The sequence below is a fragment of the Episyrphus balteatus genome, chromosome 3 (assembly GCF_945859705.1).
Source record: "Episyrphus balteatus chromosome 3, idEpiBalt1.1, whole genome shotgun sequence".
In the NCBI taxonomy this organism is placed as follows: Eukaryota; Metazoa; Arthropoda; class Insecta; order Diptera; family Syrphidae; genus Episyrphus; species Episyrphus balteatus.
In genome coordinates this window covers 41,871,092-41,899,068 of record NC_079136.1, presented here as the reverse complement: position 1 = coordinate 41,899,068, position 27,977 = coordinate 41,871,092, and the positions used below count along the sequence as shown (strand labels likewise).

The following is a 27,977-nucleotide window of genomic DNA, read 5'->3' as shown; positions in this document are numbered from 1 at the left end:
ACCAATGCTGTCACAAGAAAAACTTATGACACTGACAGTTTAATTTTTTTCTTTAGTTCAGTTGTCAATTTATGCCTAGTACAAGTAGAAATAGAAAATTATTTTCTTTTATTTAATTTAAATAATTTACACATGTTTTGATTAAAATTTAATAATAAAATTAAGGTAAATAAATAAATACTGTGATAGTTCTTGCATACTTATAAACAAAAACTGTTTACTTTATCTACAAAAATGAACAATTTATCCTCCAAAATAGAATCTACGTAAGAAAAAAATTTCTATCCGCCTTCATCCAAATTAGGGAGAGGCTTGGTTTGGTTTGGTTTTTAGTAGTTTATCGTCTGTCTTCGTCTTCGTCGTCGACATCTAGCATCACACAAATCACATCATCATCAAGCAAATTCTTCAAGAGGAATTTATTTCTATATTCTCAATTGATTATGCCACCTATCGTCCAGTAAGCATAATTATTATCATTTTTTTGACCTCATTTCTAATCCAACAAAATTCATTTATCTTCCTAATGTTTTTACTTTTCTTTGGCTTAATTATTTTGGCTAATTGCTCATTTATTTGAAATGACATTTTTTTCATATCTGGAAATGGAATAAAAAAAAGAAACACATTTTTAACACAATTCTCTTCTGCATCGACGTTTTTGATTTAAATAAACATAACAAAAAATTCTATTTTTAAATCAAAATATATGCTTAATTGTATGTTGAGTGTTATGCTTTAGCATTTGTTGTAACTTACCTTAATTGAAAGTGTTGCGCTGAGGAAATAAAGTTCAATTTGTTGAATTTAGGTACTTGGGCGCCAGATGTTTTGCTTTTTAGTTGATGACGTCAGTTTTTATTAGAATCGATGAGTAATTCTTATATTTAAATTGATGCTACTAAAATTTGATAGATATTATAAATTGAAAAGGAAGATACTTACCTGAGGGTACAAAGATGCTCTAAGAAAAATAGTTTATAGTAAAATAAATACATTTCGACATGTCTTTTGTTGAAAAGTGCAAAGCTGAGTTCACTTTCAAGGTCTTTGCAAATTATGTAGGTGTTTTCTTTAAAAGTAAATTTTAAGTTAATATTTAAAGTAACAATACCATAAAAGGTCTTTTTATTAATATCTTTTTTGTAAGAAACATGCCAGTTAGTTTCAGACAATCAGCAAAAAACAAAAAAAGAAACGCCTTTAGGCTTTTTTTTTAGTGAATAATAGTCTTTAGTTGCAAAGAAAAACGATAAGGTATTACTTTCCGTCCGTTTATGATTGCTTACTTAATTCCCTTTACTTAACTAGTCACTAGTCACAGAGCTCTTTCTCGAATTGAGTGTAGATTAATTTTTTTGCTTATGGCACAATTCGTATTGTGGATAATGAATTTTGAATGCATTCACCACTCAAAACTGAATTTGCAACGAATTTCTAGGGTGATTTGACGCCAGATCCTCCTCTTAGAAAGGAGTGCTTATTAGCTACCTACAAGCTGGTGCTTTTCCCCATTGCGTGTTTGTAAACGTTTGATTTTAACCTTATCCCTCTTTTTGATATTTTGGTACATCTTTTTTAAAATTATGTAAAAAAATTGACATATTTTTGAAAATCAAGGAAAATGTGACTTATACCACTTTCAATTATAACGACTCAATTGTTAAAAAAAAAATATATAATGTTACTGTTGTTTAGCGCTGATTTGATTTTGATAAGTTTATTTTTGAAAAATTTTGTGTTATTTTTTGAAGAAATTATGCACAGGCAATGTTTTTATAATATATTGTTTTTTAAAATTGTATGAACATAATACAATTTTAATTTAAAAAAATTGTGTTAAAAGGTTTGTGTTGCGGTTCGGAAAAGTCGCAAATGAGGTATTTCGTTGTTGTTTATTTAATACGTTTAATACTAACGTTACAAATCACAAAAAAAATACTTAAAACTAAACTTATATACAACAAAATTTTAACTACTCAGAGCAAAAAATGTACATCTAAAGCTTTCAGATTTACAGTTATCATTTGTAGAACCAATGAGAATAAAGAATTTATTAAACATTTTAATTAACTGATTAAGAGGTAAGAGGATCGCGCCGTAGTTTGATCTGCTGAAAATAGTTCGAAGTGGTAAATTCCTTCTTAAGTTAGTCTGACTCACATTGAAACATATTCGATCGAGAATTGATGGACATGAAATAGATCCATTTATAACACCTGTTATGAAGCAGAACTGCAAGTACCCTCTGTGACCAGAAAGAGATGGCAAGTTTAACAATTGAAGTCTTGAAGTGTATGGAGGCAAAATAACCCTATCAGTCCATGGCAAAAAGCGAAGAGAAAATCTTAAAAATTTACGCTGTATACTTTCAATTCTATTTATGTGTATAGAGTAGTATGGCGCCCATATAACGCACCCGTATTCAAGAATTGGTCTGACAAGAGAAACATAAAGGATTTTAATTACATAAGGATCACGGAAATCACGGGAAAACCTTTTCACAAAGCCAAGCATTTTATTAGCTTTCTTTATAATATAATTAAAGTGGTCAATAAATGTTAATTTTGAGTCTAATACGATTCCGAGATCAGAAAAACTAGATTCACGATGTAAACGCGTTGAATTTAAACGATAGTCATAATTAATTAAATTGCGTTTGCGTGTAAAACTCATTGTCTTACACTTGTCTATATTTAAAATTAAACGATTGTTGTTGCACCATTCCCAAAATGTATTTAGATCATTTTGTAGTTGTTCACAGTCCGTAATGGAATTAATTTGTCTAAGTATTTTTACATCATCAGCATAGATTAATGTCATTGAATGTTTCAATACAGATGGAAGATCATTTATAAATAAAATGAACAACAAAGGGCCAAGGTGACTCCCTTGAGGAACACCAGAATTAACTTTAAATTGACAAGAACGGTTTCTTCTAAACATAACACTATAATATCTATCTTTAAGGTAAGACGAAATCCACATAACAAAATGATCATTGAGTCCAATTTTATTTAATTTACTCAGAAGTGTTTTATGACTTAATTTATCAAATGCTTTGCTAAAATCTGTGAAGATGCAATCTACTTGGGAATGATTTTCGAATGAATCCAAACAAAAAGTAGATAACTGTAATAAATTATTAACCGTTGATTTTTTCTTCACGAAACCATGTTGATTTTCACATATAACTGACGAACAATTAAAAGACATTATTTCACAGACAAGAGACTCGAACAGTTTAGGAATAGCTGAAAGTTTTGCTATAGGACGATAATTTGTTATTAAGTTCATAGGGCCTTTTTTATGAACTGGTAGTAGATAAGAATATTTCCAAATACTTGGGAATTTACAACATTTTAAAGACTCGTTGAAAAGAATAAACAATGGATAAGAAATATAAGACACACATTTTTTTAACATAAATGATGGTATACCATCTGGACCAGGACTAAAACATTCATCTAGTTTGTGCACTGTATGATCCAATCCAGAAAAAATAAATACAAAAAAAATGTTATTGGTACATGCTCCTGCCGAATCCCTGTTCGGACGAGTGTTTTGCCACTTGTAAATTAGAGTCTGTGTTCGTTATTGAAATGCAACAGATTTTGATTAGGTTTCTCTCACATTCCGAATTGAGTCATATAGAGTTTGTGGTCGATAACAAAAATCATAGGCCTTGAAATTGAATTCTTTAGTCTTTTCCAGGGCTTGAAAATCCTTGGCTGAATTAGGAAGGGCTGTAAAATCAATCAATATGTTGGAAGACATGGGTCATATTCGTAGTCATGTTTTAAAACTAGCTCTAACTAAGACCGGAGTCTAAACTTATTACACAGGTTAGAAGCAAAACCTTTTTAAACAGAATTGATTAGATAAACCTAAGTTTTTCTTAGAAATGACACATACCAGGTTATGAAAGATCCATTAATATGGGCTATTATCTGCAGCCGGTTTCTCATTAGTCGTTTCCGAATTTAATATAGAAAAACTGAGTGGCAATATGAGTTACGGAGTGTGTGGACACAAAAGCTAACAATCGACCCTATCGAGGAGAGGAAACTTGTCCGATTTCATACGAATCGGTGAGTTTTAACCTGTCGGAAGTACACCTCATGTTTTGTATGAAAACATATAATTTTACACACTCCTCGATAGAGCCGAATATCTTTTTTAGACATCAGGTTTTCTTGAGCTTAGCCCATTTCCGGCGGCTACCAGTTCCAGTTGACTTAGAAACTTGAAATTTTACACACTTATTGTTTTTGATCTAATTAGAAGAAATGTGAAAAAAAAAATTTTGGAAAAGCTTCTGTTTTTCCGGGAAATTCACTTTGCGTTTTCGCAACGCACGCCGAAAATGGACCTTATCAAAATTATTTTTAAAAAAATTTAATTTCTTACATAGAATATAAATCAGTTTTATTTGAATATTTTTATGAAGAAATGACCTAGATATAAATACACTGGTAGGTAGGTAGGTAGAGATGGCGGTCAAAGCAAACGAGCTTGATGACCCAATTAGCGCAGAATGCGCCGTTTTGATACCAAAACTCATGGAACCTATGATGGATTTATTAGAAGATAGAATTTAGATTGATTTTAAGAGGAAAGACAAGTGTTTAGGAACTCCTAAATCCACTTTGTTGAGTTGAAGAACGAGATCAAGTCTTTGATCTTTGATTCTGATATGTTATCTATGTCATTAAAGAATTCACTCCCCAGAGAAAGTGCTCTATATCTAGCGAGGGCCGGACATTGGCATAGAAAATGGAAGACCGTTTCTTTTTCTTGCTGGTCCAAACAGCTGCGACAGCAAGTATTGTGTGGTATACCCAACTTTGCTGCATGTTCCCCTATCGGCCAATGTCCTGTACACACCGCAACGATTCTGCTAATATCTTTTCTGGGTCTGGAGATTAAATCATTGGTTTTGGATTTATTATAAGTGGGCCATATTTTCCTAGATATGACGCAGCTATCTAAACTATGCCACCTATTATTTGCTTTTTTTAAATAGTTTGAGAAGATATTGCCCTTCATGACTCCTATTGGAATGTTAACTGCTTCTGCTAGCGACTCATGAAGGGCCGATCCTTGCCTGGCCAGTTCATCTGCCTTTTCGTTGCCCTCAAAACCACTATGTCCTGGGATCCAGACTAGAGTGATTGTGAGGCTTTCGCTCAGTATTGAGAGTTGCTCTCTGCACTGCTGAACCAGTTTGGATGATGTCATGACTGAAGAGATTGCTTTTATAGCTGCCTGACTATCTGTTAGTATAGCTACATTCTGGGTTTGATTTAAATTTATTCTTAGTACTTTGCAAGCTTCCCTAATTGCGAGTAATTCTGCTTGAAACACGCTTGCAAAATTTGGAAGTCGAAAGGATTTTGAAATATTAAGGGATTCATGATAGACACCCGCACCGACCCCACAGTCCATTTTTGAGCCATCAGTGAAAATACAAGTGTCGAAGTCTCTCGTCACAATTCCATCTTCCCAGTCTGTCCTCAACGGGAAGCTGACCTTACAATTCCTTACAGTGTTCAAGGTAGGAGTGTGATAGTCGGTAGGGGTCAGAAACATATCTGATGGTACTAAATTAGTTATGTCACTATGACCAAAAGGTTTTACCTTCCAACAGCCGGTTTCTTTTAGCCTTAATACGCTACAAGACACCTGGTATTTGACATGAAGGTCTATGGGTAAAAGGTGCAAGAGAACGTTTAGAGCCTCAGTGGGGCACGACCGGAGGGCTCCAGTCGTCCCTACGCTTGCCGTTCTCTGGATTTTCTTAAGTTTGTTGATGTTGTATGCTTTACTTAGAGCAGGCCACCAAACAATGGCGCCGTAGGTAAGAATGGGTCTTACAACCGCTGTGTAAGTCCATAGAATCATTTTTGATTTAAGGCCCCATTTTTTCCCAAAGGTTTTACTGCAGGCATAGAAAGCAATGCTCGCTTTCTTAACCCGCTCTTCTATATTTAGCTTCCAGCTCAGTTTAGTGTCCAAAATTACACCTAAATATTTTGCGCTAGAAGAAAGTGATAAGATTTGGCCGTTAAGCTGAGGTAGAGGGAAGGCAGGGATTTTGGTTTTAGTTGTAAAAAGCATCAGTTCCGTTTTACTTTGATTAACTCCTAGGCCACAGCTTGTAGCCCAGTTGCTAACTCTTCTCAAAGCCGTGTCAGTGATCTCACTGATCACGGGTAAAAATTTTCCTGATACAAGTACAACCAGATCATCCGCATATGCCACTGCCTTCACTCCACTTCTCTCAAGCTTCACGAGGATATTGTTCATAACAAGGAGCCATAAAAGGGGGGAAAGAACGCCACCCTGAGGCGTACCCCTGTTGACGCATTTATAACAGTGTGAATTTCCTAAACTTGCTTGAATTCTTCTCTCTTTTAGCATTGAAATAATCCAACTTCTGATGTAGTCTTCTACTTCAAAAGTCACTAGGGCCTCGAGAATAGATTCGGTTAGGACATTGTTAAAAGCTCCTTCTACATCTAAGAAGGTAGCTAGGGTATATTCTTTAAAATGGATCGAGTTCTCAATTGTTCGAACGACTTCATGGAGGGCTGTTTCCGTAGATTTGCCCCTCATGTAAGCATGCTGCGAACTCTCCAAAGGACATCTTTTAAAGATCTCTCTAATATGGGTTTCAAGAATTCTCTCCAAGGTTTTGAGTAGAAAAGATGTTAAACTGATTGGCCGGAAATCCTTCGCGGATTCATGCCCTCTTTTTCCCACTTTGGGAATGAAAACCACGCTTACTTGTCTCCACGACTTGGGCACATGGTTAAGAAGAAGGCAGCCTTTAAAGATTTTTTCAAGCCACGTAACTGCTATCTCTTGCTGCTTTTGTAGCATGATAGGCAGAATACCATCAGGGCCTGGAGACTTATATGGAGAGAAGGTGCTAATAGCCCAGGCTATATTTTCTCTTGTTATCAGGGAGTTAACTTGTTCTGCCGTAACTGACAGCAAAGTGGGATTTATGTTCACTTCAGAGGTATTGTCTTCACACCCCGGAAAATGAGTAGTCATCAGTAGTTCCAGGGACTCAGCTGGAGATATAGTCCAGGATCCGTCAGGCTTTTTAAGGAATGAGGGATTGGTATGTTCCCTCGATAGAACTTTGCTAAGCCTGGCGGAGTCCTTTATATCTTCAATGGAATGGCAGTATTCCTCCCAGCTTTCTCTTTTGGATGATGCTATGGTATGCTTATAGACTCTTAAACAGTCCTTATAGGGTTGATAGAATTTGTGTTTATGGCAGATGTTGAAGATTGTTCTAGTCATTTTCCTTAAATTAGACAAGTCTTCATTCCACCAAGGAGGAAAAGTTTTGCTACTATGTCTTACCGGGCACGAAGCCTTGAAGGCAGTGATCATCGATCTTTCAAAGTTCAAAACATTTGACTCAAGATCCGCAACCGTATCTGTACTCAGATTAGGTATGCTGCGTAGCTTTGCGCTAAAAATTTGACTGAATTTCTTCCAGTCAATTCTTTTGGGATTTCTATAGGGGGTTGGGATTTTGGTTTCAAAATTAAGTTGGAAGAGGATCCAACTATGATCTGAAAAAGATTTTAAGGGCGAAACTCTCCAATTTTCAACCTGCAAATCGGAGCAATTATTTATGAGAGTAAGATCCAGTACATCCTCCCACCCTTCATAGTTACCCGAACTCGGGAAAGTGAAGGTTGGAGTAGTACCTCTATTGCAAATAATTAGGTTATTTTCAATAATATAATCAAATAATGACTCACCTCGTTCGTTGATTTCTGAACTACCCCATAGTGTATGCCGCGCATTTGCGTCACACCCAATGAGTAAGCTAGTCTTTGATGTATTGGCTTCAGATGTCAGTCTGCGTACCTCATCCGGCGGTGACTGCTGGTCATGTGCCATGTACGCCGAGGCCAAAAGTAAGCTGTCGGTATTTGAACCCTCTAATTTAATAACTGTTAAATCAGAGGTGCTAAAATTGGGACACAAAAAAGCTTTTAAGTGTTTTTTAGCTAAAATACATGTTCTTGGCTTACCTTGGTTCGAACTGACGGGCTTATAAAAAAGGTCATATTGGCTGTCTCGGAGGCCTCTCACTTGAAGGCCATTTACCCAGGGTTCTTGGATCATGCCCACATCGAAGTTTTCCTCCCTTAGGAAAACTCTCAGGTTATCTGAGGCACATTTCGAGTGCTTCAGATTAACCTGAATGACGCGCAGCATGTTTTTAATTCGTGAAAGATCCTGCACAGTCAGTTACCGGCACCTTGCCGGAGGTCCCAGCCTTTTTGGAGACATCGTCAACCTCAACGATATCCTCAACCAGGTTAGGGTCCATTTCCTGACTCTGCAGAACCTACATAAATACACTGAGTATTAAAAAATTGTTGAAAACAAAATGACAAATTGTGTTCAAAAATTCTACCTCAAATTTTTCAAGAGCTCGAATTTTAAAAGTCCTAAAAAAGCACGAACAAATGTTTTCACAAAAAAATCCAAAAACAGGTCGATTAGATAATTGAACTATCTTTCAAAATCTATTTTTAGTTTATTTTTAATTATAAGTACCTGGGTGACCGAGCTTTGCTCGGTATCTTTAAATGTCATAACTTTCAGTGAAAAAAGTCAAATGTAAACAGCAATTTTTTGGAGTGGGTTTGAGTTTGCAATGACCAGTTTTTTCGCGGGTTACAAAACACCACATTCCCACTTTATAATCCAGTTTATTTACGTTTGAATACACATACGACGATCAGTAATGGATAGAAGGGTTACAGGAATCTGCATTATCGAAAATGCCTACAGCAATGAGATCCCTTTTTGTTCAAATTTTAATTTACGGGTCAGAAAGTTTTGGATAGTATACATAAAGTTAATCTTTTTTTCAAGTTAAGCCTTGTCGGCTTGTTGTGAGTTATTTTATTTTTATACGTTAACAATAGTTGCATTTAATCAAAAGAAAAACGTAAGACAAAGGTAATGTGTGATACCTAATTAACAAATTACTTAAAAGTTTCAATACATGATCAAAAAAGTCATGATCTAAAAATTTTTGTTTAGTTATTGTAACAAAAAGAAAAAGAACAATGCGTAAAATATGGAACCATCCTTCAAAATTTTATTGAAATCGTTAAATCTGTCTCCGCGAAAAAAAACTAATGTAAGAGAAATTACTTTCAAAATGTTGTATTTGCCTAGAGGAAAAAACCCTCAAAATTTTATCGAAATCTTTAAAGCAATTACCAAAAAACTAATATGTGAGAAAAATAAGCGTAGCTGTGAGCGGATGTTTCTAAAAGTACTTCCAAAACATTTTATTCGGCTAGGGGACCAAAACCTTAAAATTTCATCGAAATCCTTAAAGTTGTTACCAAAAAAAATTCCATGTTAAAAAAGTGGGCGTGGAGGTGGGCGGATTTTTCCAAAAATACTTCCAAACTTTTTACTCACTTAGATAAACAAACTCCGAAAATTTCATCGAAATCCTTAAAGTGGTTACCAAAAAAAAATTCCATGTTAAAAAAGTGGGCGTGGCAGTGGGCGGATTTTTCCAAAAATACTTCCAAACTTTTTACTCGCTAAGATAAACAAACCCTGAAAATTTCATCGAAATCGTTAGAGCCGTTTCTGAAAAAACTTATATGTTAAAAAAGTGGGCGTGGCAGTGGGCGGATTTTTCCAAAAAAAACTTCCAAAACTTTTGACTCGCTAAGATAAACAAACCCTGAAAATTTCATCGAAATCGTTAGAGCCGTTTCTGAAAAAACTTATATGTTAAAAAAGTGGGCGTGGCAGTGGGCGGATTTTTCCAAAAAAAACTTCCAAAACTTTTGACTCGCTAAGATAAACAAACCCTGAAAATTTCATCGAAATCGTTAGAGCCGTTTCTGAAAAAACTTATATGTATGTTAAAAAAGTGGGCGTGGCAGTGGGCGGATTTTTCCAAAAAAAACTTGCAAAACTTTTGACTCGCTAAGATAAACAAACCCTGAAAATTTCATCGAAATCGTTAGAGCCGTTTCTGAAAAAACTTATATGTTAAAAAAGTGGGCGTGGCAGTGGGCGGATTTTTCCAAAAATACTTCCAAAATTTTTTACTCGCTTAGATGAACAAACCCTGAAAATTTCATCGAAATCGTTAGAGCCGTTTCCGAGATCCCAATTTTATATATATTTATATATATATATACATATACAGGGTGTCCCACAGTCACCGCCCCAAATGAAAACCATGGATTCCTGAGGTCATTTTAAGTCGAAAAACTTAAGAGGTAATTTTCTCGTTTTCGTCCCGTTTTCGAGTTACCACGGTTTTTATGATTTTTTCTCTTTTGTCCTTTAACTGGCCTTATCTTTGCCAAACTACGTTTGATTTGAAAGATTTTTTTTGCAACCAATCAAGAATTTATTGCAGTTTAAGTTTGTCTCAAAACTTTTTTTTCTGCGGACAACCGTTTCTCCACAATTTTGCATCAAACACAACTTTCTTCGTTTTTTAAGTTGTTTTTTACACTTTCATATTATTTAAGTCAAAAAAACACGTTAATGAGTATTAATTTTTTGTGCTTTTTATTAAACCCCAGTTTATTTTCATTAAAAAAATAGGTTTTATTTCATAAAAAAGGCTACTGAAAGTAATTAAAAAAAAATAAACAAACTGAGTGAATTAAAAAAAAAAAATAATTTTTCAATACAAAATTAATTTAAATGAATTAAAACTTTTTATGAGCTTTATCTATTTGTTCTTTTCTTAACCACAATAGCTCAGAAAAAGTTTTTAATTCATTTAAATTAATTTTTTATTTAAAAATTATTTTTTTTTTCATTCACTCAGTTTGTTTATTTTTTTTAATTACTTTCAGTAGCCTTTTTTATGAAATAAAACTTATTTTTTTTTTATGAAAATAAACTGGGCTTTAATAAAATGCACAAAAAATTTATACTCATTAACGTGTTTTTTTTGACTTAAATGATATGAAAGTGTAAAAAACAACTTAAAAAACGAAAAAAGTTGTGTTTGATGCAAAATTGTGGAGAAACGGTTGTCCGCAGAAAAAAAAGTTTTGAGACAAACTTAAACTGCAATAAATTCTTGATTGGTTGCAAAAAAAATCTTTCAAATCAAACGTAGTTTGGCAAAGATAAGGCCAGTTAAAGGACAAAAGAGAAAAAATCATAAAACCGTGGTAACTCGAAAACGGGACGAAAACGAGAAAATTACCTCTTAAGTTTTTCGACTTAAAATGACCTCAGGAATCCATGGTTTTCATTTGGGGCGGTGACTGTGGGACACCCTGTATATAAACAATTTTAGCTCTGAACAATAATCTATAGGTGGACTGTATAATAAATAATGCAATTATGGTTATAAATAAATGAAACACAAATAAATTCTTTTCTTATTGGACTGCGCGTCCTATTTATTCAAAGATCTTGTTAGGACTGAGAAGAAGAGAGGGAGGGAAGAATAAGGAAACACACACGATCGTTGGTTGGTGTTGTTGGTTGGCATGTCATGCGTGTGTGTTGGTAGTCCTCTTCTCCGTGGTAGGCAAGGATTATTGAACAAGCTCGTTTAAAGTTATAAGATAAGTTAGGTTCCAGAAGTCTTCAAACATGACGTTGCGAAAACGCAACGTTAGCCGGAAATGGGTTAGTAATTCGTTGATCGCTATCACTAAAAATATACAGGGTTGGGACTACCTTGCCTAAAACCACACTGATAGCTGAAAAATTCATTGGAAAAATGTTCTAGGCGCTCACTCAAGTTATCCACAAAATTTTATGTACGATGTTGAGAAAACAAATACCTCTTCAGTTGGCACTCATAGTGTCTCCCTTCTTGTATATGGGGCATACTATGCTGAGTTTAAATTCACTGGGTATATTTTGGCCATCCTTGTGTACAATAATTCACCCTGTGATAAATTTTCCTGATAGTAACCCTTCCGTAGCATTGCTCGATAGACTCTATCGCTAATTTTTTCGTGTTGTCTCTTCTTCCATCTTATAATTCGATGTTCCTCACACATTTTTTGGATGTAGATCTCATGGGCTGCTCTCTCAGCAGTTCTGGTTCTTGTCTGCAGCATGGATTTATAGGCCTTGTCCTTGGTTGTATGCGCCTGCCTTCAGTTATTGTTCAAACAGGGATTTCAGTTTTGTCGCCTGTTGAAACCCAACATATTGGTTGCAGAATTTTCAATGGGTAATTCAATAGATTAATGTGATTATTATAAACAATGTAAACAAAGTAAATTATTTAAGAATCACACTTTTTGAAGTTCTATATTAGACTGATTCAAAAAATTTTTTTTTTTCTTTTGTTCAAAGCATTGTTGAAAATATTGTTGGAAATGACGAAAAAAAAATACTGTAAAAGTTTCAGCCCTTAATGTTAACATTTAGTACCGCCGCATCGCAAATTTCTATTTCCCATACGATTTGTATGGGAAAGATTGTGTATTTGTGTTTAGAATTTTTTATCTTTTTAATGGGTCATCAAAAAGGCTAGATTTAATCATTTTCTTGTATAAAATTGAACGCTCTACAAAATTGCATTTATGAAATTTAAAAAAAACGGACGCGAAAAATTAATTAAAATAATTTTTAGTTGAAAAAATGAATAATTCGAATTTATTGAAGAAATCTAAAATGGTAGTATTAGGGGTTTGAGAGTTATATAAAAGGATCTGTGAAACCAAAACACAACATAGAATACAAATATTCGAAAATTTTGCCAAATTTTTTGAAAAACCTAATAATTTCGTCAAAAAATCGGAAAAAATGAGAAAAAATTACTTTTTATATTTTAAAGTTGAATAACTTCGAAACGCGGGGGTAAATCGAAAAAATTATTAAGAGCTTTTTTGTAGAGCGGACAATTTTATAAAAGAAAATGATTTTGCCAAGCCTTTTAGATGAACCATTAAAAAGATAAAAAATTCTAAACACAAATACACAATCTTTCCCATACAAATCGTATGGGAAATAGAAATTTGCGATGCGGCGGTACTAAATGTTAACATTAAGGGCTGAAACTTTTACAGTATTTTTTTTTCGTCATTTCCAATAATATTTTCAACAATGCTTTGAACAAAAAAAAAATTTTTTTTTTTAATCAGTCTAATCTATATTCTAGGGGCAATTACATGATTATTTTTTTATTAGATTTTTTTTTCAGAAAAGACTTGTGACAACCTCATGAACTCTTTATGAATTTAAAATGGCCATAATTGCCAACATTTATGCTTTGAGAAATACTCACTAAGCTGGAGAAAAAAACGTCTTCATGACAAATCCACGAAAATTCCAAGTTGCATCCGATAAAACCGTCGGCATTTCTTTTTCCTTTGAATTTTTGCCTTAATGAATTAACTTGCCTTTTTGCATTTGTAAAGTCAATTAATTTGAAAATGCCTTTCTTTCAATCTTTTCAATCTCTTATTGGCAATTACAAGGTGGAGTGTAAATATCACTTCCTTCGTGCTGAATCGAACTAAAACTGCTTAACTCACAAACCCAAGAAAAATGGGTAGGACTATTTTTGTCACAAAATGTTGTACTCAAACTAAATCACTTCCGTTCCTAAACTTGATAAGAATAAGTTAATTTTTAAATGTTCACAGCAAAGAATTTACTTATTTGTTCATTCGAATAGCTTGGTAGACCAACTGTTTTGTCATTTCTTACGTATCGGACAACGTACCCAATTGGAATATGCTATGTATAATCAGTTTTTAAGTAAACAAAAATGTATGAGAAAACCCACATTTCTCAAGTATTCTGCGATAAAATTAAACCATTCCCAATCGGCTGGATGTAGGTGTGGTGATTCATGTCATAAAAGTGTTTGCTTTAAGATAAGAAAATGCTTGACACATTTCGATACTTTAACAAAATATTAAAGACAGTCCGAGGATAGAGCTGAAATTGCAATTAACAGTTTTTTATTTTTTTAATTTCTCATAAATCAATCACTAATCAAAATGACAATGTATTCACGAGCTGAAGTGTATGTTGTAATAATTCAACTTCATCTTAATTTATTAATCTTCATATTTTTTTTTTATTTTCAAAATTTACCTTTGTATCTGTATTTTTTGTTTTTTTTTTTTTATAGTACAACGGCAGCTACCATGTCCCTAGATACAATGCAGTGTGCTCGCTGCACCGAGGGATTTGAACCACGTGAGAAGATTGTCAATTCCAATGGCGAACTTTGGCATACACAGTGTTTTGTGTAAGTAGACGCCACTCCTCTTTACACAGAAGTGATAAATACTACTTGTCTTTTTACAGCTGTGCTCAGTGCTTCCGTCCATTTATCGATGGAATCTTTTATGAATTCGAAGGACGAAAATACTGTGAACATGATTTTCAAGTTTTATTTGCTCCATGTTGTAACAAATGTGGTGAATTCGTCATTGGGCGTGTAATTAAAGCAATGACTGCCAATTGGCATCCACAATGTTTTAGATGTCAAATGTGTGCCAAAGAATTGGCTGATTCTGGATTTATAAGAAATCAAAATCGTGCATTGTGCCATGAGTGTAATGCAAAGGTGAAGGCAGTTGGAACTGGAAAATATGTTTGCCAAAAGTGCCAGTAAGTATATGATTTTTTTTTTCTATTTCTATTTAGTATGTGAAGAATTGAAAAAAGTTTTATAGTAACCAAAACATGAGTAAGATTTGGCTTTCTGAAAACCACTTCCTTACACTTAGTCTAAGTCTGATAAATATTGATAAAGCTCCTGCCGCTGGCGCACTTACTCTGATTCTGCGGTTGAACATTCAGTATTTTGTAATTCAACATTTATTTAAATTAAATCTCTGATGAGATTATCTTTGAAAACCCACTTGCACGGGATTGGCCTCTTCGTGAGCGGAATATCGGTAAACACCCGATTTTCCACATTCATTGCCTCTTTCCAAAATTTGAATTACTTTAGTTCTACGCACAGTGTGGCCAATCACGAATCTAGCTGGACAAAATTAATAACTCGCGTTAAATCGACTTTTTTTCTAAACAGTTTTAAACAAATGAATGTGAATAGATAAAATTCTATAAAAAAGAAAGATTTTTTAAAAAGAAATCTATAATTTCTGCAAATAGTGGGTCAAAATAGTGATGAAGAAAATGCATTTTTATAGTATTTGAATTTATGTTTCCGTAAACATATTCTATGATTGGAACTTAATTATTTTAAAAAACGCTTGAAAAATCTCAATAAATAAAAACTCTATTGCTATTCACGAAAAAAGAGAGGCAGAATAATAAGTTTTTATTAAGAAATAGAACTTTTACACACGTTTTTGACAGGTGACATACATGATTTATTTTCTCAATATCAAATTAAAATTTTAGCAATGATTTTATTTAAATATGCTTCACAATCATAAAAAATGGCATTACCTTTAAAAATATCTGCAGATAATTTAAAAAAGTAACTCCTTTTTGTGCGATGCAAACTTGAAACATAAGGGCCTATTAAAAACAGCTGTGTTTATATTACCTTCGATGTTTTTCAAGCTAATAATTCTCTAAATTTCTTCGTGACCCTATTTCTGGCCTTTTACACTTGCTTGCTTTTAGCATTGAACTTGTTTTAGATGTTCCGACAGAAAAGCATCATTCATCAATGATAATGCCTCATCAGTTGAAAATTCCAGTGGTTTAGTGGTTCCAGAGGATCAGAACTTAATCTTTTATACATTTTGATCCTTCACTCAAAGAACATTTCGATAAATCCTTTCCGGTATTTTTGGAATATGCCTTTTCAATTTTGCGGAGAGCGATTCTACTGATTTTAACTATTTTCTAATGGATAGGTGCACTTAGGAGACTTTTCACCTTCCGTTTGTTATATTTTTCCCGTTTTTTTAGTTTTTAAAAATTCTTTTCTACTTTTGTTTCACTATCTACTGTTTTTGTTTATTTAGTTATCACATAATATTGGTCAAGCAAAATGAAATTCATGTTTAAAGAGCGGTCCAATGTGTCTTCCACCTTTTTTGTCTTTTTTTCGTTTTGACACATTTTTCGAAAATTTGTTTTTTTTTTTAAATCTTGACTTCATTTTGAGAAGTGAAAAAAGTTGTATGGCGGTCGCGAAAACGCGCGACATGTAAATAGCTAATCTTAATGACAACACTCCACAATACATTAATTAATTAATTTCAGGCCGGAAAAATGCGGAAAAATTAACTTTACCTCTATTTGAAAAACAAAGATATTTTTGTTTGCATTTCCTAGCCTTCTTACAGAATTTATTTTTTTTTAAATAGTTGCAATGGTAATTAATAAATAAAAATTATAATACTTTACCTCCAAATGTAGATTAACAATAAAAAAAAAAAAAAACAATTACAACACTAAAACTACCACAGCGTTTTTAATCGTCAACCAAACTCAAGCGAAAAATAGAATACTTTGTATTATCTCCATCCAACTGTTGACAAGAACCAACTTTCAAGCTTAGCTTACGCTAATCCGAGATGAAAACAAAAAAACCAAATATGAATTACAGTTACCCATTGTATTGAGAAGCTCAACTCATGATTTAAAATCATGTGGCTAAACTTTTTTTTTTCTATTTTGTCCAGTCAGATTGGCAAATTACCACACTGTGCTACGTCTTGAAATGTTGGTGGATTGTTGCCTTAGCAAGCAAAACTATCCCATCGGACATGTTTCCATGTACGTTGAGATCGTCGCTGTTCAACCACACTCAGAAATACAAAATGAGCAACAAAAACAAGTTAAAAAAACTCAATTGTCATTTTCCGGACATAATTCCTTGCCGTTAGGCAAAAAAGTCTCAAGTCACCAAATTAAATTTTTTCTTTATTCTCTTGAATTTTGTATCAAAAACATAAATCTAAGACAACTGCTTTTTGAAAAACTACAATTATTAAATTATTTATGTATGACTTAAGACCCTAACAAAAAATTTCAAAGAAATGTAATTTTTCACAACTTCTAAGAGCTATTGTACAATTTTTGAGATTGAAACTGTTTGATTCCGCAATAAGTAAGGGGCTTAGACAAGACATCGTATTTATTTTCTTGGGCCCTTGAAAGGCAAGATGACAGAGTATTAATTGATACTCCTATAAATATGCATTTAAGTCTGTAACTTTTTTTTTATTTTTGGGGGCCTCTGTAAAGAAAAGAACTTAAAAGATCACCTCCGCAATCTTGAAATTGAGTAATATTAATTTATTTTTTCAGGACGCAATTAAGGTATGGGCTCCAACTGTTGTTTGGTTAGCCAACTTATTTGTATTTCATTTGTTCCAGGTGATTCATGTTCTTTAAATAAGTATCTTAAGTAAAAATTATAGGCCTGAGTGAACATTTAAATCTCTTTGCTTCGTTATTATTATATCTGCTACTCTAATAGGGTAGAGTTGCCTATTTGCGGCCGTCTCCAGTTACCGGCCACCTTCCGGAAAATCGTTATAACTAAAGATTTCAAAGGGGTTTATTCCAAATTTCGTATGCTATTCTAACATATAAGAGAACAGCACAAGAACAAAATTTTGGAATAAATCCTACGAAATCCCTAGTTATAAAACGATTTTCCGAAAGGTGGCCGGAAACTGGAGACGGCCGAAAATAGGCAACTCTACCCTAGATCAGACGCTGGCTTTTTGTTGTTATTTTTTGTCGATCCACTGTCAAACGTCTTTGCAAAACCAATCAGTTACCCATGAGTTGCCGACTATTTTCTCAGTACTGGATATGAAAACAATTTCCAAAGTTCTCTAATAGCCCGTTTTTTCCCCTAAAACTCTGGTTTCTTTTTTAAGTACGTTCAAAAGCAGACACTTTCTTCTGCTGCTCTTCACAAATGTAGCAAGCAATGTATGCTGTTTAACCTCTAATTTTAATGCTAAAAACGTGCATCAGATTCTGCCTTCAAACCCTTCCGATTCATTGCCTCTTCTTTTAATGCCAATGCCAATTATATAACTTCTTTGAATACAAGTTCCTTTTCCTTCTCATAATAAATCTTATTTTCTTTCAGTGGTCTTATCGATGACGAACCACTTCGATTCCGAGGTGAAGTATACCATGGGTATCATTTTAACTGCACTGCATGTGGAGTTGAATTGGATTACACTGCAAGAGAAGTCAAGAGCAGGCCTGGTTTTGCAGCTAATGATATGGTATAAATTTTAATCATCCTGATTTTCTTTTCTTGATGCAAACGATTAATTTTACAGAACGAATTATACTGCCTTCGTTGTCATGATAAAATGGGAATTCCTATTTGCGGTGCTTGTCGTCGTCCAATTGAGGAGCGTGTTGTTACTGCTTTGGGTAAACATTGGCATGTTGAGGTATGTAACTTTTGTTTTGTTCCTCTTTTGGTTTCTTTTTTTCTTTTTAGTTGAGTTATCCTAAATTTCGGTTTTTTTTCTAGCATTTTGTATGTGCCAAATGCGAAAAACCCTTCTTGGGTCATCGTCATTATGAGAAACGTGGTCTAGCGTACTGTGAAACTCATTACCATCAACTTTTTGGTAATTTATGTTTTGTCTGCAATCAAGTTATTGCTGGAGATGGTAATTTAGTAATTTAGTTTAACCTTTTCAAATAAAAACTAATGAAATTTTATTTATATTTCAGTTTTCACAGCTTTAAACAAAGCATGGTGCGTTCATCATTTCGCATGTTCCGTTTGTGACATGAAAATGACCCAAAAATCTAAATTTTATGAATACGATGAGAAACCAGTTTGCAAAAAGTGCTACGAACGTTTCCCTAACGAGCTTCGTCGTCGTTTACGTAACGCACATGAAATGACAATGAAGAAGAACACTTAAATATAGTTTTTTTTTTTTGTTCGTAAAAAAAACAGCTTTAGGCTATTGTTGTTGTTTTATTTTATAAATTATACTCAAGTCTAAACAAAAATCTAACAGAAATATACGTAACTCTGTTTTGTGCCTCTCGAAAGTGCCGTTAAAAAATAATAAAATAAAATAAAAAAAATATTAAAAAAAAAAAACTATTTTTTATATAAACATTTTTATTTTAATATATGTGTATGTATATTTTTTTTAAACAATTTTATTTTTAAACATAAATATATATAATTGTTGTTTTTTAAACATCTAACACTTTTGTTTGTTAGTATAAATAGTATTTTTTTGCTTTCTTTCTTGTCTTACAATTGTTTTCATTAATTAAACAACAAATTTAAGCATTTTGCAGCTTATAATCTATGATAATATTAAACTATATAAATATAACAATTTAATCTTTTATAATACATAATTTATATAATTATAATATGTATATGGAAAACAAATTGAATCTTTAACCATTTTTTTGTTTTTTTTTTTTCTAAGAAAATTAAGTAAAAACTAATAAATTATATAAAATGAATGACTATGATAAAAGTTTTTTTTTCTTTTTTGATTTTTGTATTTTTGCAAGAGAATGTCAAGATATGGAGCAAGTTGTAAGAGTCTTTGAATTTGGTTTTTTTTATTAATGCTTTAAACTCGGTACCTACTTAAGAAATTATGGAATCTATTTATGGATGACAATTCAACTAAATTGACTTTTTTTTTTTAAGTTTAAATACATTAAAAAGTGACAACAAACTTTTGGTTGCTCGCAAACAAATAGTTATAATTTTTCAATACATTTACTGGAAGTCAAAATATTTTAGACTCAACTTGGTTGAATTGTCTTCCATAATAAAAAACACATTACTGTCCTGTAAAATGTAAAAACATTTTCATTTTTATGAGCTGTAGAGTTTTACCTTTTTAAACTCTTTATTTAATTCGGTATTTACACTGAATTTGTTGCACTTAACCTTATGGTAGAAAAATGATATGGATCAAACACTGTTTTGGGTTGTTTGGCAAAGTACGAGAAAAGCAGTGAGGTTGTCGAAAAGAATAAAATAATTGTTGAAGTATTCAAACGACTAGAGACACATCAAACAAGTCCAACTTTTTTATCTGATAGCTGTGTATCTTTCTTATTTTTTTTTATTTAATAAAAGAAAAGGAGTAATATTATGTTTAAAAGACAGAAAACAGACAATCGGGGAGCACTGCAGATGGAATTGCAGTGTGGCCTTTACCCACCCAACCTTGGAAATCCACGGCCATATTTGGATTCCCCCAAATTTTTAATACAAAATAGCTGTTGTAAGCAAAAAAATATCTCTTACAAACGGAGGGCTGCCAATTAAACAATAATGTACACTTGCACACCCACTAGAATAAGACATACACGCCGTCCGACAAAAAAGAGTCAGTCAAGCTCAAGATTGTGAAGCAAAACTGATCGGCCGTGTTTGTTCAATCGATTAAAAGTATTAAAAAGTATTACCTCAAAGAAAATACTGAAATAATAATGAAATTTTCAGTACAAAAAAAAATTCATTTGCCATCCCTGATGCTTACTCATTCTCATTGTATAAATGGAAATGGAAGCCATTTTGTAGTATAATCTCTAAGAAGTGTATTCTGTGTTTGCGACGCGATCAATTTTTTAATCGAAAAACGGACACTGAAAAAAGCGATGAAGAATCAGAAGACATTATTGATGATATAATTGAAGAGGTCTTCGTTGAAGATATTGAGGACGATTTCACCGAACAAAATGAAAGATCAGAAATTTCAAATACAAATACATGCAACGTCCAAAATGAGACAGTTGTTGCCGATCTATTGAAAATGTGGGAGCTTCCAGAGCTAGGTCTTCGTTGAAGACATTGAGGACGATGTCACCGAACAAAATGAAAGATCAGAAATTTCAAATACAAATACATGCAACGTCCAAAATGAGACAGTTGTTGCCGATCTATTGAAAATGTGGGAGCTTCCAGAGCTAGGTCTTCGTTGAAGACATTGAGGACGATGAGAATTCATGGGATTGTGAATAAAGTTTAAAGCAAGGTTAACTCAATGGAGATCTTTGAAGGTAAGATCTTTATAAAAAAGGAAGCACATTTTATTCATATTTTCAAATAATAACATTAATTAATAAATTTAGGAGTTACCTCTAAGTTCAATATCCGAAAGTTTTGCAATGAATTCAAGCAATACTTCCTCTGTAACAACCGACATAATGCAAATAATTCCGAAAACAAACACTGTTTTTCAATCGGATTCCAAAATTACTTCAGTTCATGAAGAACAACATTTGGTGAGTCATACTCCTAAGTCATAATTTTATTTATGAATGTTTAGGTTATTAATTCAATGATGAATATTCAAAGTAATCTAAATATTTGTTTATCATTAGTCTTAAAGAAGGTTCTTTAATCTTTAAACCTAAAAGAAATATTGAATCTTCGGAAATCCAGCCCATGACAGTGAGCAAATCCTTATTATAATTAAGGTTTAAGAATAATTTCCGAAAAAAAAAAAAAAACAAAATTAGAAGAGTGGTGGTTCCAGACATAAAGCAGATACGCTGTTATAATTGTAATTCGCTTGGACATTATGCGTCCGAGTGCAGAAAGGAGAGAAGACAATATGGAGCATGTCATATTTGCGCCCAGCTTGGTCACCGGGCGGTCGAATGCCCCAACAAGAGAGCAGTGGTAATACACTCGATGGACAATGATAATGAAGAAGATTAGGTAAGACAGTTATATTTTTTATTATGATTAAATCTATTAACATATAAATTATCTTTAGGAACATTATTAGATACTGGTAGCCCTATTTCTATACTATTTATTTTGAATTTTTTAAAATAAAAAAATATTCATATCGATTTTTTTGTCCAAAAAAAGGATCAACTCTCATAAATACATTTCAGATTGATCAAAATGTGACAACCCTTTCTTTGAGGAAAAGTATATACAGGGTGTCCCACAGTCACCGCCCCAAATGAAAACCATGGGTTCCTGAGGTCATTTTAAGTCGAAAAACTTAAGAGGTAATTTTCTCGTTTTCGTCCCGTTTTCGAGTTACCACAGTTTTTATGATTTTTGCTCTCTTGTCCTTTAACTGGCCTTATCTTTGCCAAACTACGTCTGATTTGAAAGATTTTTTTTACAGCCAATCAAGAATTTATTACAGTTTTAGTTTGTCTGAAAACTTTTTTTTCTGCAGACAACCGTTTCTCCACAATTTTGCATCAAACACAATTTTCTTCGTTTTTTAAGTTGTTTTTTACACTTTCATATCATTTAAGTCAAAAAAACACGTTAATGAGTATTAATTTTGTGTGCTTTTTATTAAAGCCCAGTTTATTTTCATAAAAAAAATAAGTTTTATTTCATAAAAAAGGCTACTGAAAGTAATTAAAAAAAATAAACAAACTGAGTGAATTAAAAAAAAATAATTTTTGAATAAAAAATTAATTTAAATGCATTAAAAACTTTTTCTGAGCTTCATCTATTTGTTCTTTTCTTAACCACAATAGCTCAGAAAAAGTTTTTAGTCTATTTAAATTAATTTTTTTATTTAAAAATTATTTTTTTTTTTTAATTCACTCAGTTTGTTTATTTTTTTTAATTACTTTCAGTAGCCTTTTTTATGAAATAAAACTTATTTTTTTTATGAAAATAAACTGGGCTTTAATAAAAAGCACACAAAATTAATACTCATTAACGTGTTTTTTTGACTTAAATGATATGAAAGTGTAAAAAACAACTTAAAAAACGAAGAAAATTGTGTTTGATGCAAAATTGTGGAGAAACGGTTGTCTGCAGAAAAAAAAGTTTTCAGACAAACTAAAACTGTAATAAATTCTTGATTGGCTGTAAAAAAAATCTTTCAAATCAGACGTAGTTTGGCAAAGATAAGGCCAGTTAAAGGACAAGAGAGCAAAAATCATAAAAACTGTGGTAACTCGAAAACGGGACGAAAACGAGAAAATTACCTCTTAAGTTTTTCGACTTAAAATGACCTCAGGAACCCATGGTTTTCATTTGGGGCGGTGACTGTGGGACACCCTGTATAAAGTTCTGTTCTTTTAATAATGTCAAAATTTGAAAAATAGTCGATTTAGAGACATTTAACAAATATGAACAATAACCGTAATGCAAATTTTTCGAAGCAAGAAGCTGCTCATGACACTTATTAAAAAATACAAAGATGTGGTCGAATGCAAGAAGATGGACCATGAAAATAACAGGTATTTAAAGCACGGGTCACTTGCGAGAATTGACAAAACTCCAAGAGTGAATCGTGCCATGAATAGTGCATGACTTAAAAATTCTATATGGGAGAGGATTGAGAAAGAGTTCAACTTTAATAACAAAATACAAAAATATCAAAAAAAGATGCAAGGCCAAGTTCGCGGAGGAAAAAGTTGGTGTAAGGGGAATTGGAGGAGGTCCACCCTTAAAAATTGAATTCACTGAAGCAGAAGCTGTTGCAGCCAATATATTGGGGTCACGGATGACGGGGCTCCCATCTTTTTATGATGATGACTCCAAAAAAAGATGAAGCAGGTATCTCGATTGAAGTCATCCCCGAAAAAGTTGATGGTTCGGAAGGTAAGAGTTCAATTTGCATAAAGTTAAGCACAAGAAACTGTGCGAAAAGTCGCGAACCGAAAAAGATAAAAATAAATTAAATATTCACAAGGATTACGCAGATAATTTCAGATTATTAAAATTACAAATTTTTTTTTTGTTAGTCCCCATGAGCAGGTTACAATTAAGACGCATGGAAGTTTGCTGTCCAAAATATTTTCGAGTATGAAGAGCTATGGAACTGTGTCGAAGGCACAGCCACCGATTCAAAACTCATCACGAAGGCGAAGTCCAAATTGATTTTGTTGATAGATCCCATTAACTACGTCCAACGTCCATTTCCAAAACGCTAAGACCGCCAAAGCAGTCTGAAACAATTTGAAGACGGCGTTTGACGACTCAGGTTTGACGAGGAAAGTTGGGCTGGAGAATTCTGAAGTGGATTGTTATATCCGATTCGATTAAGACCAAATTACTTCAGTATGTAACTCATGCACCAGTGACAGTCAGAAGATTCTCTTTATTAAAAATCTCCGCTCAACTCTGATTTACGCCACTAACGACGAAGTAAAAAAAAAGAGACACTGTTTTCAGAATGTCGACACGAAGTGTTTAAAAAAAAAAATTTGTACGACGCGAAGAAACGAAGCTGACGTAACAGTGCGATAAATTTTTTTTACATTTAAAAAAAGAAACAATTAAAAAAAAAGTGAATGAGTATAAGTCGGAAGATGAGAAAAAAAGCGTTTGAAGTGATATACAACGTAAAAATATTTGGACCAGCGAAAAATCTTCTAAAGGTTAGTCCACTGAAAAACTGAAAGGAGTGAAGAAAAATTAAAGACACATTTCAGACCAACGAAGGACCAGATAACCATCACTAAGGCGATAATAGACTTAAGAGTAAGTTATATTTAGAATTAAGTGAGAGCTGCTTGCGCATCTTGAATTATCGAAATCAACATGGATGCTCAGCACTGAATTAATTTCTTTCAATCCCCTAACTAATAATTTCTTTTCTTTTTGATTTCCAGTTGCCGTAACATCCCAAATGGTTATCCCAAGCGGAAATCAGGTTCAAAACGAGACCCAAAGTCTACATTCTTCCCAGGATGTATTATATTTATATGAATGGGAAGGCTGCACAAGTTGAAGATAGTTGAAGCAGGTGCCAGTTCTAGGTTTATTATTTTGTTCGTTTTGTATGTTTACCTGTTGTTTTGTTTTGTGATGTGAATTTTCTTAAAATAAAAGTCAGGATATATTCATTCCTTCATTCACTAAAGGATAAAAAGTTCAGCTAATGTTATAACGGAGATCTTTCTAAGCCATTGATATGAATTTATATCCTTTAAAGAATACCATCAAATTGAAAACAGTAAAAAGGAAGTAAGGTCACCTCTGTCATATGCCATATGCAAGACACAATCAAAAAAAGAAAACAACGAGGGTATTAATAAGGAAATCGTCGTCAGAACCATGCTAGCTGATATATTCGGATATTCGCAGTATAAAGGAGAGTTTTGTAGTCATTGATATTCATTTATATCCTTCAAAGAATACCATCAAATTGAAAACAGTAAAAAGGAAGTGGGGTCACCTCTGCCGAGAGCCATATGCAAGACGCAATTAAAGAGGAAAAGAGGATAGTCAGAGAAAATGAGAACATTGACCAAAACGGTAACCATCTCATCACAGTTCTAACTGATCTTGAACTTGAAAAAAAACTATATATCCAGAATCCAAATTGGAAAACAGACGAAAAACCAGACAAATCGCAGGAAATGGCATGATATTAGATAAGAAATGGTAACGGTTTCACATTTCGGGAGAATCTGCGAAGTGAAAAGAGTTTCCAATTAACACAATATAATACAAACTTTCCTCTATGGGTCATTTGTCTTTCCAGCGTATGCTTTGGGGTAAACAAAATTAACAAAATGCAATTGGAAAACTTCATGAAGAAGTGGCAGTAGCCGTTAGCCAGGTAAGCTTTGCTTACCTATCATTCTTAGAAATATAAAATCAAAGCAACTAGCTCTAGATTTTAAAGTAAAAACTTCAGAAGCTAAATTCAAATACGAGTTTAGACAGGATAGTAGTAATACTTGTTAGCTTTCGTAGATGAGCCGAAAGCCCATTGATGGAAAGTGATGGAAAGTTTTAAAAATACAATCCAAGCGTTGACGCTCATTCTTTCACTCTGAAAGACGATAAAACAGCGATCATAGTATTGAAGGCTTTAAATGCAGGTTTTGATCCTAAGGAGTTTCAGACCAAAATCGAATTCCTGTTGCTGGACACTGTACGAAAAGTGTCAGTACAGCATGTTTGTTAAAAATGAAGAAGAAGGAAAAGTTGTACAAGTCTTAATGGATACAAGTTCGAGTGCTGTTTGTACAGAATGTGGAGCAAAACCAAGTGAGATAAACAATTTAATGATAGTATGTAAAAGCAATCTGCCACAAAATGAAAATGCATTTATTAACGGCTAATCTTGTCTTCAAGCTCCATTTTAGGGAATCGATAATTCATATCTCAAACAAACTCTCTTTTGCTAAGTGGTCTACAAACACAAAGCGAAAATTGTGGAACGCATTTTTATTTCCCCCTTTACCTTTTAAGACAACTGAGATAGATATATCTTTTCATATGTAAAAATGAACCGGAATGATGATTGAATTGTGAATTTGTTAAGTGTCAAATGAAAACATTTCTCAATCAATCCTCATGGTGATGGCGGCTCGTTTTGCAAAAAAAAAAGGTAAGTTTTTATTTTTCTATTTTTACTATTTATAATAAAAATATGTTTTAATTTCATGTTTTATTTTATTCTTCAGGTACCAAAAGATGTTTTGCTGAAATTAGCAGGTAAGTATATTCAGTGATGGGACAGAAATGTTGATTGGAAAATTCAGGCTGCTTGCGCATCCTAAATTCTCCAAATCAACATGGATGACCATCACTGAGTTTATTTTCTTTCGATCCTAAATTATTAATTTCTTTCTTTTCTTTACAGATAACATAAACATAACATCCGAAACCACAACCAACAGGATTAAAAACAACAAAAAGAAGTTCGCCTACAAAAAAAATATCAACCAAAACAAGGAACATCAAAGGTTGATACCATTATACTGCACCCTCAACTTTACCTGGAGTTGCAACCGCCCGAGGATGATACGTCCAGGATGATCTTCGTCCAGCCAGGTTTGGCTTATATTAAAAATATAAATTAACTCTTTGTATCTATGTGTTGTGTCGTTCGTTTTGCTACCTCACTTTTATTCCTGAATAAAAGTTTCCAGTACATACTAATTCTCAGTAGATTTTTTTTTTTTTTTTATATTAATGATTCAGGGGAAGTGTTTGGCGGGACTCCGTCATATCTTCACAGGAAGGTGAATTGAAAACACTGGTCAACAAAATTGAACTTTTTTTTTGCCACAACAACCAAGATATACTTTTCTAGAGGTTTTTGATGTGCTGAACTCGAATCTGAAGTCAGAAAAATTTGATTGGCCTCCGTTTTTGAGATATTACCGTTATAAAATGCTAAAAAACGACATTTTGGCTGTTTTCGAGCTTCAAATTTTATGTGGGGTAATTCATTATAAACAAATTTGTACAGATGATTTTAAGAACAGATATTCTTCTATCAAAAACTGTTTAAATTTTTCCGATATCTCTTTTATTGCTCGAGATATCTTAAGTTTCAGTTAGTAAGCCAAAGAGAAAATAACTTTAATCTAAAGTTTAAGTCCCTGGGCATACAATTTTTGCCACAAGAACCAAAATATACTTTTCTAGAGGTTCTTGAATCGCTAAATTCGAATCTACAATCATAAAAATTCTATTAGCTTCCGTTCTTGAAATATAACCGTTATAAGAAAACCATTTTGTTGCATCTTATAACGGTAATATTTCCGGAACGGAGGCCAATCGAATTTTTTTGATTTCGGATTCGAGTTCAACAACCCAAAAACCTCTAGAAAAGTATATTTTGGTTCTTGTGGCAAAAAAAATTTAATTTGATTGGCCAGTGCTGCTTTTGAGTCAAAGACTGGTACTTAATTTTTTAATATCTCGGACAGTAAAAGTGATATCGGAAAGATTTAAACATTTTTTGGAAGAATAAAACCAGTTCTTATAGACACCGTTATAATTTTTTTCAAAATGAATTACACCACATAAAAACAAAACCTCGAAAACAGCCAAAATGACGTTTTTCGGCATTTTCTAACGGTAATATTTCAAAAACGAAGGCCAATACATATTTTCTGACTTCATTTTCGAGTTCAGCATCAAAAACATATAGAAAAGTATATTCTGGTTCTTGTGGAAAAAACCTTGTTGACCAGTGAAATCAATAAGACTGATCATAAACAAAGTTAAAAAAAAAAAAACTTACAAATTCAAGATAATTCGCTAGAGAAGAAAGAAGAAATAATGATAATGGCAATATTTCAAGGATATTTTT

At 33.0% G+C, this 27,977-nt stretch overlaps 1 protein-coding gene across 3 annotated transcripts; it reads left to right on the top strand.

The window, feature by feature from the left end:
• Positions 1–38: 38 nt before the first annotated feature.
• LOC129915534 (LIM and senescent cell antigen-like-containing domain protein 1) lies at positions 39–19,022 on the top strand. Of its 3 annotated transcripts, XM_055995119.1 has the most exons (8): positions 86–165; positions 260–460; positions 14,150–14,269; positions 14,329–14,634; positions 18,062–18,203; positions 18,261–18,377; positions 18,461–18,602; positions 18,667–19,022. In XM_055995119.1, the coding sequence occupies exons 2-8, from the start codon at positions 444–446 to the stop codon at positions 18,861–18,863; spliced, it is 1,041 nt and encodes a 346-aa protein (XP_055851094.1). In that variant the 5' UTR covers positions 86–165; positions 260–443; the 3' UTR covers positions 18,864–19,022. The 3 variants fall into 3 exon arrangements, with proteins under 3 accessions (XP_055851095.1, XP_055851094.1, XP_055851093.1); XM_055995120.1 differs by lacking the exon at positions 260–460 and having other exon boundaries at positions 39–165; positions 18,667–19,021; XM_055995118.1 differs by lacking the exons at positions 86–165; positions 260–460 and adding an exon at positions 13,888–14,041.
• Positions 19,023–27,977: the final 8,955 nt, after the last annotated feature.